The sequence below is a fragment of the Theropithecus gelada genome, unplaced genomic scaffold (assembly GCF_003255815.1).
Source record: "Theropithecus gelada isolate Dixy unplaced genomic scaffold, Tgel_1.0 HiC_scaffold_15790, whole genome shotgun sequence".
Classification (NCBI taxonomy): domain Eukaryota; kingdom Metazoa; phylum Chordata; class Mammalia; order Primates; family Cercopithecidae; genus Theropithecus; species Theropithecus gelada.
Window position 1 is genome coordinate 3,014 of NW_020257537.1, and position 14,810 is coordinate 17,823.

Sequence of the window (14,810 nt, forward strand, 5' to 3'; positions counted from 1 at the left end):
CAGCCTCAATAACCCAGAGCCTGGGGAGTTGCTGCAGAGTGGGAGCTGAGAGGCTGACCCCCGTGAGGGCCCCAGGAGCACACCTAGACAGGCCGGTCCCCTCACTTTGTGAAGCCTCAGTTTCCTCATCTGTACAATGGACTTGATCATCATAATCCAGAATCACAGAGCTGCTGTGCAGGTGCGAAGCCCTTCTGGGCTGTGCACACCGGGGGTGCTCACTTGGAGGTCAGACTGCAGAGGCTGCGAGCCCTGTCCCACCACAACCCAGCTTCTCAGCCGGGTCTCTTGCCAGTTGTGACACCACTGGGTGCTGCCAACAGGTGTTACTCAAGGCAGATGCTCTAACCCGCTTGGGATGCTTAGGCCCCCAGGTAGAATTCAGGCCCAAGGGGTGATTGGGAAGGGGGGTCTGATGTCCTGACCTCAGCAAATGGGAGTGCTTCACATCCAGGGGAGGTGCCACATACTGGGGGGCTCAGCACATGGCAGCGGCTCTGCACACAGAGGATGATCTGCACACAAGAAGGGCTCAGCACACAGAGGATGATCTGCACACAAGAAGGGCTCTGCACATGAGAGGTAACGACACACAGGCATGTTCTCTACACAGGAGGGGCTCTGCACACAGAACACAGAGGGGACTACACACAGGAGGGACTCTGCACACAGGAGATGCTCTGCACACAGGAGGGGCTCTGCACACAGGAGGGGCTCTGCACACAGGAGGGGCTCTGCACACAGGAGATGCTCTGCACACAGAGGAAACTGCACACAGGAGGGGCTCTGCACACAGGAGGGGTTCTGCACACAGGAGGGGCTCTGCACACAGGAGATGCTCTGCACACAGGAGGGACTCTGCACACAGAACACAGAGGGGACTACACACAGGAGGGACTCTGCACACAGGAGGGGCTCTGCACACAGGAGCGGCTCTGCACACAGGAGGGGCTCTGCATACAGAGAGGACTCTGCACACAGGAGGGGCTCAGGAACTGCTATTTACTTTAGCACAGTGTGAACAGGGAGGCCTGTCCAGCCTCCACCTTGGATGATGAGAGAGTTCTCAGCCCACTCTCTCACCGAGGTCACTCCAGGTCAGGGGTGCAGAGACAGGCCCAGCAGCTCCCAAGGACATCAGAGCCCCCTTCCCCAATCACCCCTTGGGCCTGAATTCTACCCTGGGGCTTGAGCATCCCAAGCGGGTTACAGAGTCTGCCTCGAGTAACACCTGTCAGCACCACCCAGGGGTGTCAGAGCCAGTGGGGGAGACCCAACTGAGAAGCCAGGCTGTGGTGGGACAGGGCTGGCAGCATCTGCAGCCTGACCTCCACCCCAGGAGAAGGCTCTGGCCCCTGCCCACCTTTCCTCGGGCCTTGGCTTCCCCACTGGACTCTGCACGCCCTGACCCCCCTCCTGGGTCTGAGCAGCACACAGCAGCACCTCCTATGGGAAGCCAGTGTCACCCTGGGGAGGAGTGGCTGATCCTAAGCACTGAGGGCCGCACCCTGAGCTCTGTCCCTTCTTGGTTCTGCTGCCAACTGACTGGCAGCATGCCCCTCGCCAAGACCCGCCCCCGGGCGTGTGGGGGGGGCACGACCGTGAGACCTGGGCAAGTTACTTTGCCCTTCAGCACCTCTGTCCCTCACCTGCAGATAGGGATGCACTTACCTGCCTCGGAGGGCCGCCAGGGGCCTGGCTGCACACTGTTCCTACTGGGCAGGGCAGGGTGGGGGCACTCCTGTCAGGGTTTTCCCCACAGTCACCCCAGGGCTCACGTGGCACAGAGCAGTGCTCGGCCAATGCGGACACTCTGGGAGTGAGGGCAGCGGGGCAGGGTGGGGACGGGTGGCCCAGCTGAGGACATCTGAGCAGGTGTAAGCATTCCTGGGCACATGCACACAGATGCATGTATAGACACACATGGGCACACACGCGGTACACACAGACACATGGGCACACACACACAAGTACACAAGCACACACACTGGTAAACAGACACACAGAAACACTTGTACACACAGACACATGGGCACACACGTATACAAGCACACACATTGGTACATAAACACACGGGCGCACACACACTGGGACACACAGGCACATGCACACACACACATACACACAAACACATGGGCACGCATACACACAGGGACACACACACGTACACAAGTGCACACACACACTGGTACACACATACAGGCACACACACAGACATACACATGCACAGGTGCACTCACACAGGTGTATACACAGGAGCCTCCTGGGACGGGCACAGTGGCTCACACCTGTAATCTCAGCATTTTGGGAGGCTGAGGCGGGCGGATCACCTGGGGTCAGGAGTTCAAGACCAGCCTGGCCAACATGATGAAACCCTGTCTCTACTAAAAGTACAAAATTAGTGTAGTGGCACGTGCCTATAATCCCAGCTACTCAGGAGGCTGAGGCAGAATTGCTTGAACCCAGGAGGCGCAGCTTACAGTGAGCCCAGATCATACCACTGCACTCCAGCCTGGGCAACAAGAGCAAGACTGTCTCAAAAAAACAAACCAAAAAAAAAAAAACACAGGAGCCTCCTTCCAGACTTGGAGACGTGGGTCCTGGTCACCTGGTCTCTCCTGCCCCAAGCTGGTGTCCCTGTAGTGCCCTCTGCCTGGAAGGTGCTTCCCAGAACTCCTCACCCAGAACTTGCCAACGCCCTCCTCAGTTACGTCCCCTCTGGAAGCCCCTTTGGTCACCCACCTTCCCCTTCGTCCCCATCTCAGGGATTCTTTCTCGCCCTTCTGAAGATGCAATGACTTCCTCCCAGGGACCCCTGCAGGAACCTATGCATGTGTATGTGGGTGTGTGTGTGTCTGTGTGTGTGCATGTCTCCGTGTGTGTGTCTGTGTGTTCGTGTCTGTGTGCATGTGTGCGTGTCTCTGTGTGTGTGTGTGCATGGGCGTGTCTGTGTGTGTGCGTGTCTGTGTGTGTGCGTGTCTGTGTGGATGCGCGTCTGTGCGCGCGTGTCTCTGTGTGTGTGTGTGTCTCTACGTGGGGGAGCCCTTTCAAAAACTGCACAAGTAATAAATGCTCATTCAAGAAAACACAGACATGAAAAATTAACCCAATCTATGCCCCCAAAACTGTGTTGGCTCTGCCAGGGGGCGTGTTGCTGCCCGATTCTGCCCCCAGTGTCAGGTGGGCTCCAGCCCAGCTGTTGTGCCCGGCTTCACCACAGGTCCATGCCGGGCCCGGTCTACATCCCCAAGGCATCTCAACAGGTAAGAGTGTCCCCCGCCCCCAGTGCAGGAGCCAAGCCTCAGTCCCTGCTCAGCGTGTGTGCCCAAGCACCTGCTGACCAAGGAAAGAGAAGCTGCCCACTGAGGGGGGTTGCCTGTGGGGAGGAGCTGGAACCAGCCCCATTTCTGGACCCAGGTCTTTGGTCCAGTTCTTTATTTAGAAGGGGAGGGATGCAAGGAACTGAGGCCACCAGGAGGCCACCAGCGGCCTAGCAGAGGGCCCAGGGCGTGGAAAGGGCTGAGGACTTCCTCTTGGCCTCATGGTGGTGCCACCACCCCCACAGAGCACCCCCAAAGACGAGAGCCAAGAGGAGCCATGCAGCCGGCAGTTCCCACACTCCGTGCTCCTGGCAGCCTTCCCTGGCGACAAAGGGCATCGCGCGTGCCTCGCTGGCCGCCTTCATGCTGCAGCCTCCTTTTGTCTGCCCGTCCGTGCAGGCCACCCGCCATCTGGAGCTCCAGCTCCCAGCGCTGATCGGATCGATGCGCTGCTCTGCCAACTCCAGAGGGTGGAGGGCTGCAGGGAGCGGGGGAGGCCACACCGTCCCTCAATAATGCCCCTCCCCACCAGACGGCTCCGTGCACGTGAGCGCCCCAGGCTCCCTTCCCCAGCTCCACACACCCCTCCCTTCCCACCACCCCACCTCCTTCAGCTCCTCAGGAAGAAGAGGGGGCGCACCACTGCAGATCCCCGTCTCACGTCAGACCCTCACCAGTTGTGCGGTGTGAGCACCTCTCTGTGCTGCAGACTCAGTGTAAAGAGAAAATAAACAGTGCTTACCTCCCGGCTTCGTAGTCAAGGAACTGGTAAGTACACGTGAAGTGCATAATAAATACTCGAGTGTTGACTCCTCCTGTTAGCTGACCCAGAATACATGTGACCTTGGGCACGTCACTTAACCTCTGTGACCCTCTCGCCCCCAGCCCCCCAGCGGTAGAGTGAGCAAAGGGCGTGCGGGAAGTTGGATTTCCACGTTCCATACCTGCCTGGTGCTTCGCAGGTAGATGCTCAGCGCCTGGGACTCTTCCTCCCTCCCCCACTGCAGCTCCTGCCTGGAGCCTCAAAGAGCGATCTCAACCCCCTCCCAGCCACTCCTCCTCCCGTGAACAGGTGCCCTCCCTGGCCGAGGGTGGAGACTCGGAGCCATACCTGGTCCAGCTGCATCCGTTCACACCTGGGGAAACAAGCCGGTGCCTCCTTGAGGCAGATGGACTGGCTGCTGATGAAGGGGGGTGGCCTGGCCCCAGGGCCACCGTGTGTGGATGGGCCCAGGGCAAAGGCAGGCAGTGCCAGCCACCGTTCAGGCAGGGGTCCTGGATGTGGGGGAGGCCACTGTCTCTGAAATCCGGAATGGGGCCATCTCCCTGAACTCGCTTCTCAGGCAGAGGACATTTTGCAGACTTCAAGTAGAGTTTCCACCCAGAGGCCCGCAAGCAAGGGCTCCAGGGGCTGGAAGAGGGAAAAGCTGGGAGCTGTGGTTACCCCGACCCTCCTTCCCCAGGTCAGCCTGGCTCCTGGATCCCGCCAGCCTGCCTGCTCCCCACACCCCAAACTGGAAACCCTTGGGGACAGGAACACCAGGTTGGGGGTGCCCGGCACCACACCTAGCTCCTCTGCTATGGCCATGAGGAGGCAGGGCCTGAGGGGGATTGGGGGCTATGACTGCCTGGGTGGGGAAGGGGCAGCAGAAGGGAGTTCATGGTTCTTCTCCAAAAAAGCTCCTCCTTCTTGTTTTCTCCGATTGTGGCAATATATATATAACATAAAACAACCATCTTAGCCATTTTTCAGTGTAGAGTTCCGGATCATGAAGAGTATTCGTGATGTTGTGCCCCTGTCACCACTGTCCACCTCCAGAAAATGTCCATCTCCCAAGCCAAGCCTCTGTCCCCAGGAACAGAGGTTCTGCCTAATCACCCCAGCCCCTGGCACCCACCATTCCACTTTCTGTCTGTGAATCTGACGACTCTAGGGGCCTCGTACTATGGCATCACCTGGGATGGGCCCTTTTGTGACTGCTTTATGTCACTGAGCACAGTGTCCTCAAGGTGCAGGCCTGCTGTGGCCAGCGTCACAAGCTCCTTCTCTTCTGAGGCTGAAGAACGGTCCACTATGTGGATGGACCACATTTGTCTGTTCACGGACACTGGGGTGGGGCCACCTCTTGGGTTAGGGAACCGTGCTGCTCTGAAGACAGGACCCAAATACATCCCTGAGGTCCTGCTTTCCATTCTCTAGTGCGTGGACCTAGAAGTGGAGCTGCTGGGTCTGCGCTTCATGTTTTGGAGAACTGCCAGGCTGTTTTCTAATGTCTGCGCTGTTTGACCTTCCCAGCGTCACGTTCCGCTTTGGAGTTGGGAGCAAATGCCCCTGGAGCTTCCCACTGCCCCCCACCCCCAGGGGTCCCTCCTCTCCAGGGAGCTCTTCACGTTACTGTCAGCCCTGGAGGGGAGTGGTGCTGGGTGTGTGGATTATTTAGAAATGGATCATGGTTCTAGACGCACGCATTCTAACTTAATCATGCCCAACTTGTAGGTTTTGCCTGAAGGCCCCCAGCAAAGTGCCCTGCTTCAACAGCTGCTGAGCTGCAGAGGGGAACAGGGAGTCCGTGTTTCGTGGGGACAGAGGTTCAGCCTGGGGAGAAGGACATTTTCTGGAGATGGACAGTGGTGATGGTGGCACAACATCGTGAATTGACGCAGCAAAGCGCCCTGCCTCAATGGCTGTGTGTGTGGAGGCGGGAGGAGTATTACCAACTCTAGATGCACCAACCCCACCCCAACTATCAAGCCCCTCAGACTTACGGAGCCCTCCAGGGTGGGGGGCTCAGACAGGTGCAGGCAGGACAAACTCCCTCCCTCCTCAAAGCCGGGCTAGGGGAAGAACTCCCCCATCCCACACTGAGGGGGAAGAACTCCCCCATCCCACACTGAGGCAGCCAAGGTGGAGGCTCCCAGCCCCCAACACTCCACAGCGCGTCTACGTGGCAGAGCCTCTGCCAGCCTGGAGCAGCCTCCAGCCCTCCCTCCTCCGGCCCCCTCCGCAGCCCTCCGTGGATGGTGTGAGCCGGGAGCCTAGTGAGTTTCCCACACTTTGGCCCCATTCACAGTGTTAAACGGCCCACAAAGGCCAGGCGTGTGCCTCGGAGGCCGCCAGAGCTGCCATCTGGCCCGAACTCAGGGAGGGAACCAGCCTTTCATCCGGCCAGGATTCAACACCATTCATTTCATATTTCCCACAACTGAAAATTGGATCAAAGCTGCTCCAGTCCAGGGGGAGGGAGGAGGAGGCAGGAGGCGGCAGCCCCCACACGGCCCACCCACCACCCTCACCGCCGGCAGGCCGCCGTCCTGGCCCACTGCGGGTGGGCAGGCCGTGGGGGTGAGGGGGGTTGGACCACATCTCCCGGCGGCACGTGTCTCCTGTGGGCCGAAGAGCTGGCTCAGGGGAAGGGACCAGGACACAAGCCCCAGCCACCTGCCCCTCCAAAGCCTGCAGGAACAGGGCCTGGCCTGGGTGCCACCCCCATATCTGGGCACAGGCCCGGGTCCTCGCTGCCAGCAGCCGGGTGGTCAAGGCACACGTGGCTCAGGTTCTGTTTCCTGCTGGCAGAGGTGGTGGCCAGGGCCTGCCTGGGCTGGCGCCACCTGCCCATGCTCCTGCATCTCCTAGCCCGTGGCTGAGCACCTCCTTGGTGTGGGCACTGGACCAGCAGGGTGTAGGTCATGGGCACACAGGTGACTACCTCATCCTGCTCTCCCCATCCCCAGTCCAACCCCAGGGAGCCCATAGTCAGGCAACGGACATGCCACAATGTCACTGCCGCCAGTATGAACCCCACTTTGGCTGCAAAATGGCTCCACTGAACACTACCAGATCCCCTGTGTAGCTGGGAGTCCACCACCCATAGCCAGTGCCAGCCGCCATCAGTGCCCAGAGCTGTGGGAGCCATGGCATGAGCATGTGGCCTGGACACCCCCACACAGGTTTGCCCTCCTGCATCCATCAAGTGCCAGAGCGTTCTGGTGGGACCCCACCTGCTCAGAGAAGAGCCCCCAGCTCAGGGTGCAGCAGTCCCAGCCCCCAGTGTCACTGCCTCCCTCTGACAGGCTGGGGCATGAGTCCCCTTCAAGGGAGGTGTTGTGGGAGTCCAGCGAGGGTATGACGGTGAATAGGGGTTCCCTTCCTGCCACCTCCAAAGTCACCTGATGTTTCTGCCTGGGAGCCTCCCAGCCTAACTCTTCACAATGGCGTCCAGCTGGCCTGTGGGAGGGCCACCCTGCACTGGCTTGAAGTCCTGCCTTCCCCTGCTGTCCCAGCACTGTCCTGGTTGCCCCCTGGACCATCCATCCTTGTGCTGAGGGCCTCCTGGAGCTAGGCCCACCAAGCGGGTCACTCAGAGCCGGGGGTCACTGCCAAGAGCCTCAGGGGAAGGCTCCTCATTGGACTCTGCCAGCTGGCCAGGGAACCCCACTCCTGGATTCAAACTCTGCCTAACCAGCCCTGATGCCAGCCCCAGCTCCGGGGGCTGAGGCCCTTCCGCTAGGACCTGGCAGGGTCCCAACCTGTCCCTAGGAGGCAGCCCAGGCCCCGAATCCTCTCCCAGTCTCTGCTGCAGAGCATCAGAGGAACTGTGACCACAGGCTAGGGGGTGGGGGTCTCCCAAGGGACCCTCCCCTAAGGACCCAGGGTGGGATTCATTGCCCCAAAGTGGCTCCGGGCGCTCGGCTCAGTTGGCCAGGTACCAGGGTTATTAGCTCATCCCATGGACCGGTGGGGGCGAGGGGGTCTAGGGCTGGCATGGCCTCTGATCCTCAAGTCTGCCACCTGGCACCCACTCCCCTCCCACTGGCAAAATGCCGGAGGAAAGCAAGCCCTACAAGTGCCCTGGCTGCCAGAGGGATGAGGTGGGGCTGTGGCATGCAGGAACAGTGGCCACAGCAAGTATGCCAAGAGCCGAGGCCTCCCAAGCTTCGTGGACACCGAGGTCAGATCCCTGGCCAGATAGGGGTGGGGAGAGGCCCCTGAGGGACATCTGCCAGCTCGTGGAGCAACCCCAGTGCTGCTGTGGGTTACAGGGCTCCTGGGAGGACGGGGTGCAGGAAGCGGAGAGAGCTGCCGGGTGCCGGGCTCCACGTGGAGCACAGGCCCCAGCTTCGTGGAGCTGCCGGGAGCCCAGCCAGGAAGGAGCGAGGCCCATTTTCTAGGTCTGGAGATGTCAGGAGTCCCAGGTGATAGTCAGGGGACTTGTAACATAGGCACGTAGGGCTGATCCTGAGTGTAGACCCCTCTGTCCCCCTCCCCTGGAAGGGCAGCAGGTCCCAGCCAGGGAAGATGCCCATCCCCCAGGAAGCCGTGGCACTTGTTCATTCTACAGCTTTTCCCTTATCTGTGCCTGCGGCCTCTGCCAGCCAGCAGTGGGGAGCCGCTGGGGAGAGGCAGGGGAGGGGAGCTGAGGGGAGGGCGGGAGAGGGGGCCCTCCTTCCTGCCCCCCTCCCCGCTTGGCGGCCTGGGAAAAGGCAGCATATTGAGGCGCGGGGCTCCCGGCATCAGGCCCCGGGATGCTAATGAGGGCGAGCGCGTTCCCACAGCCCGGACATTGTGCCGCGCGGCCCACCTGCTCCTTGGGGAGCGCCCATTGTGCCCGCGCCAATTCACAGGCAATTTAGCGTGCGCTAATGGGCCGGCGCCTTTGTGCGGCCCGCGCGGCCATTGGTCGCGGAGTGTGGGAACGGCGGCGGCGCCAGGACCCCAGGCGCCAGGCCGTCGCCCGCGCCTATATAGGGCGCCGGCGCGCGGGGCCGGTGTCCGCTCCAGCCCGGGACGCGCTTGGCCCTGCCCGCGCCCGCTCGCTTCGTCTTGCCCGGCCTCCCCGCGTTGCCTCCTCGCCTGTTCCGCGCCAGGCATGGCCCCCAGCACCGTGGCCGTGGAGCTGCTAAGCCCTAAAGAGAAAAACCGAGTAAGTATCAGGCTCGCCCAGCGCGCTGTCCCCGCGGCCTCTGGTCCCCGGGTGTCCCCGCGCCGGGCCGGGCCAGCCTGACGCCCCCTCCTCCCGCAGCTGCGGAAGCCAGTGGTGGAGAAGATGCGTCGCGACCGCATCAACAGCAGCATCGAGCAGCTGAAGCTGCTGCTGGAGCAGGAGTTCGCGCGGCACCAGCCCAACTCCAAGCTGGAGAAGGCCGACATCCTGGAGATGGCTGTCAGCTACCTGAAGCACAGCAAAGGTGAGCGCACCCGGGCCCCCCGGGCTCCGAGTTCCCACCGCGCCGCGGCTCCCCCGCGCCCCGCCGTCCGCTCACCGCCGCCGCGTCTCCCCGCAGCCTTCGTCGCCGCCGCCGGCCCCAAGAGCCTGCACCAGGACTACAGCGAGGGCTACTCGTGGTGCTTGCAGGAGGCCGTGCAGTTCCTGACGCTCCACGCCGCCAGCGACACGCAGATGAAGCTGCTGTACCACTTCCAGCGGCCCCCGGCCGCGCCCCCCGCGCCCGCCAAGGAGCCCAAGGCGCCGGGCGCCGCGACCCCACCCGCGCTCTCCGCCAAGGCCACCGCCGCCGCCGCCACCGCGCGCCAGCCCGCCTGCGGCCTCTGGCGGCCCTGGTGACCCGGCGGGACCTGCGGGCGCGCGGCCCGAGGACCAGAGGGCGAGCCTGCCCCTCTCGCCCGTAGGGAAGCGCCTTCCCGCCGTCGTCCGCCCAGGGCTTGGACGCGCCCTTCTTCGGAAGGCTCCAGCCCCAGGCTGGCCGGCCCGCAGGAGCCCCATTCTCAGAGAATGTGTGTGCAGAGTCCCTGCCGTTTTAGGACAGTCAGGGCCCATCTTCTGCCAAGTGTCTGACCCCATGGGGTTGTTCTGTGTTTGCATTTAAGCAAGTGACTTCTGGGAAGTCCCTGGCCGCCCGGGGTTCTATGATATTTGTAGTGCCGGGGTTCGCACGCCGGTGCCCCCAGCCTGTAGAGGACTTTCTTCAGGGCCCGTAGCTGCTGGGCGCACCCCTGGCAGGCGGGCTGTGCCGCGGGCACATTTGCCTTTTGTGAAGGCCGAACTTGAGCTGTATCCTCATAGGAAGCGGTGATCACCCCGGACGGGCGCCCAGGACCCTGTGGGCTGTGGCCAAAAGGCTCCGAGTGTGCCTGGTGGTCTGGCTGGAGCTCACAGTGGGCTGTCTGGGGAGGGTGGGTGCCTCCACTATGATCCTTAAAGGATTCCTCTGTGTGGGTGGATGCGTGTGGGCATGACTGTACTCAGAAATTGAACTCTCGGTCACGTGGAAGCCACGGGACTGCTCTGAAGCCGCTAATAAAATCCGACTGTTCAGCCCCCCCTCCCCGCCCATGGTCTATCTTCTGCTGTGCCTCACACCTGTCCTTGGCAGCCACGGGGAGGGTCTGCAGGGGGTGAAGGGGAATGGGCAGGGCCGCGGTAGCAGTTAAGCAGGGAGGGACCCCTGCCAGTGGCCTGCTGGACCCAGGAAGAAGGGTGGGGTCCTTGCTCCCGAAGAACAGCGGGAGGGAGGGAGGAAGGGAGGGAAAGCAGGTGAGGAGCAGGGGCAGGGGAAGGTGGGCTGGAGGGGTGGACGTGGTCAGAGCCCTGGGTGGGTCTCCCTCCCAGGCCTTTCACTAGCTCCCAGAAGGTAGGGGTGGGGCAAGATGACAGTGCAGGACCTTAGGCTCTGTCCACTGAGAGGGGACCCAGGGCCACAGCCCACAGTAGACCTCTCGCTACAGTCAAAGGGGCTTGACCGGGCCAAACAGGAGAAAACATTTGCCCCAGTTGCTGCCGTACTCCCACGGCCTGCAGCACCCGTCCTGGCATGGGCTCCAGGGACACCTGCCCGCTGGCCACTGTGACAGAGCAGAATCCGGCAGTCCTAGCAGGAGCCTGCACGGGGCCATCCCTCGCCTCAGAAAGGGCATGTATTTTTAGGCAGGCCACAGGGTGTTGGCTGAGTCTGCAAGAACTGAGGCCTACAGCTCCCAGGAACCAGCTCCCAGGGGGCAAAATCCATCCAGCAAGGATTGGGCCGGAGTGGGCCGCATTCCCATCCCCGTTGAGTGGCAGCCCCGGGTGTGGGCCTGCCCTGCCTGCTCCTTCCTGCTCAGCCCCTCTCACCCCGCTCAGCCTTCAGCCCCTTTCTGGCTACTCTGCAGGCAATGTCTAGACAGGGTCCCCCCCGCCAGGCCAACCCAGTGCCTGCCAGTGGCCTCCTGAAGTCCCTACCAAGCCGCCAGGAATGGTGGGCAGAGCACAAGGAGGGCCCCCATTCGCCTGCATTTTTCCCGCATGTTCAGTGGGCACACAGGTGGGCGCCCCTCGTGGAGGGCACCTCCTGCCAGGCTGGCCCATGGCACACCATGCTGCCAGGGGTCTGAGCTGCCAGAGGTCTAAGCCGCCTGGGGTGTGCTCCACTCTTCCACTCAGGCCTCCCTGGAGCAGGCTCCGCGTCCAGAGCCACACACCCACACCCTTGGCAGACACAGGCAAGGATGCCTCCTCTCCAAAGCCTTGCCCCGCGCACACAGATGCTTTATCCCTGGAATTTGTGCTGCCCCACAGGCCTGTGCTCTTAGGATCCCTGCCAGACAGCTGGTGGCATTCTCCACGTGCAGACAGAGGCTGAGGGCCAGAGACGTGCAGTAATGACCCCGGGTTACCCGGGAGGGGCTGATCTGTCTGCTTCCAACACTGGGCTCTTTCCCAAGGTGCCCAGAGCCTCTAGAGAAGATGCATCTCTTCATGCCAGCACGGCTTCCCAGCCACTCACCCTGGAACCCTGGCCTGCCCCACCTATACCCCTCTCCTGGCTCCAGCTGCTTCCGAGGCGTGTTCCTGCAGCCTCCCAGGCACCTGTCTTGCCCGCAGGCAGCCTGCCTGGCTTCTCCCGACCACAGCACTTTCCACGGATCGCCATTACAGCACACATCTTCCCTTCCCACAGGTGCTATGCCAGGCTGGGCTCCCTCCCACACGGGGCACGGTTCCCTACTCCTCTAGTTTGCATGGGACTTTTAACATTGAAAGTCCCACGCCCCTGGGAAGCCAGGATTGAGTCACCCTAGCAAAGACCGCATCACATTCGCCCTGGTGTGCAAGGCCAAGCTTACAGCAGGCACTCGCTGAAGGGCAGGGCTCTCTGACGGTCTGCAGACCCACGTGCCCCCTTAGAAGCAGGTGGGCGGCCTCCGCGGCCTCCCTCAGCAAGGCTCAGAACACCTGAGTTAAGCCTGTGGATAGCGCGGTAAAAGAACATCAGATGTTCTGCGCTGATGTGCGATCTCTGGAGGATAACCACCCGCCCGCCCGCCCGCCGCCCCGGGCCTCTCGGACCCCTGCCCAGGACTGGCTCTAGTCAGCGGCCGAGACGTCAGAGGCCGGGGGGCGGGGCCGGCGTCTCATTAACATAATCTATGCGAGGGGCGTTTAGCAGTCAAATATATGCGCATATATCTCCATGGCTGATGAGCTGGCCGGGCACTTTCAAAATGGCGGAGTGTGGAGCAAGCGGCAGCGGGAGCAGCGGGGACAGCCTGGACAAGAGCATCACGCTGCCCCCCGACGAGATCTTCCGCAACCTGGAGAACGCCAAGCGCTTCGCCATCGACATAGGTAGCCGCGGGCCGGGCGCTGGGTGCGGGCGGCGGGGGCGGGCGGGGCGCCGGCGGTGGGCCGGCGAGCGGGGGCGGCGGGAAGGACGAAGGGCGGGGGCGCGAGCCTCGCGCACAGCCTCACGGGCCTTGTAGTCCGCGGACCCCGCGCACAGCCTCACGGGCCTTTGTAGTCCGCAGTGGCGCCGATGCGCAGGCTCGGAGCGACGGCCGGACTACAGCTCCCGGCAGGCGCCGCAGGGACCGGAGCGGGGCCTGCCGGGCCTGGTAGTTCGCGCGGTCGTCCTGGGAGGCTGGGGGCCGGGGTCCAGCGTTACCCGCCGCGAGGTGGGAGGGTGGGCGGCCAGCCTGGCCCTGGAGCAGACGGAATTTTATGTCTTCGGCCGCATGGGCAGCTGGGCGCCCCGGCTCTGCCGCTTGGCCGGTGGCTGGCCTGAGAATTGGGGTCCTTAGTTCTGGTCTAGATGAGGACGAGCTCGGCGGGAAGCCCTTGGCAGAGTGGCCCCGAAAAGGCCCCGCGTTCCCGAGGCCTGGGCAGCTGTGGCCCGCGGGCCGGACAGTCCGTGCATAAGCCCTGCTCTCTGGAGAGTGGACACCGGGCGTGAGTTCAGGCGGCCGTGGACGTAGGTCCTGGGAACTCATGCCTCTGGTTTAAAAGCCATTCGTGCCTTCCGTGGCCTTCAAGGCGGCCTGCATTTCTGCCCTGGCCTCTCCAGGGTCCGCTGCAGACCCTCCTGCCTGATGGCAGTGCTCTCAGTAATGACGGCTGGCCAGGCTCTGTTCTAGACCCTTTTCCCACGCTCCTGACTCCTGGATCACACCCCTAGAGGAGAAACGCGAATTACTCCCATTTCCTAGATGAGGATACTAAGACCCAGAAAGGTGAACTAATTTTCCCAGGGTCATCCGGCTAGAAAGTGGCAGAACCAGGATTTGAACCTGCCACTCCCTACTCTCCTACTCTGCCCATGTTTCAGACATGAGGGCTTCCTGGGGGCAGCTTCACCAGGAGAAACCCCCTTGAATAGCCACTGCCGCTTCACACATCTCTCCCTCTTAGCACACGTTTCTGCTGTAGGCTGAGTCCGCTTATGTGTGAATCCCACAAAAGCGGGGGTGTGTCTTGTAGCCCCAGCCCCCAAAAGGATACCCGACCTGTCTTTGCCGCCCAGTAAATACTGGGATGAATGGGCCTCCCACTGACTGCTTCCCACCTCCCTGGAAAAGTTGGGACTCAGACCCAGGCCATTCCCTCTGAACTGTATGCTCCTGGTGCATCCAACATGTTTGCTGCTGTGATGTCCTTGGGGTCGTTGGTGTCACCATCTCTCTGAGGTGCCCAGCCAGGGAAGGGTGTCCTCTAGGGAAGTGGGGGCATGAGAATGGAAGCAGCTGTAGGTCCTGGCTCCCACCTTGCAGTGAGCTTATGAGAGGCAGTGCTTCTTAGGGGTGTGGCCTGGTGCCAGGTATGAGGATGTGTGAGTAGCATCTTTAGGGAACCCTGATAGGACTTGGAACCGACTGCCTATTGGACTGCAGGTGCTGAGCTTGCAGCCCCAGCTTAGGGGATCGTCTACTGCAGGCCTCGCCAGAGGCTCCCCAGCCTTCTGAGACCTTCGGGCTCAGTAGAGCGTGTGCTCTGAAAGGTTCTGCTGCCCTTACACTGGGGGATTCTGTTACCGGGAGCAAGTCGGGATTAAATATTTGTGAAATGCAATTGCAGTTGACCTGCATAAGTCACCTGGGGAATGGCCAGGAGAACAGGGCTCACCGTGGATGTTCTGTGTGGCCACCAGAGGCCAGCGAAACCGCAGAGCTGGAACCGTCCAGGAAGGGCTGTCGCAGCCCTGGAGGGCCCTGGAGCACCAGCCTCTTCTCCGGGCTGAGCCCAGAGGGTTTCTTGGTAGAAGGACACTCTAAGAGGTCTG

At 61.9% G+C, this 14,810-nt stretch overlaps 1 protein-coding gene across 1 annotated transcript; it reads left to right on the forward strand.

Annotated features, from left to right (window-relative positions):
• The first annotated feature begins 9,187 nt into the window (after positions 1-9,187).
• On the forward strand, positions 9,188-9,883 carry LOC112617005 (transcription factor HES-5). The gene is made up of 3 exons (XM_025373738.1): positions 9,188-9,241; positions 9,341-9,506; positions 9,603-9,883. The coding sequence occupies exons 1-3, from the start codon at positions 9,188-9,190 to the stop codon at positions 9,881-9,883; spliced, it is 501 nt and encodes a 166-aa protein (XP_025229523.1).
• Positions 9,884-14,810: the final 4,927 nt, after the last annotated feature.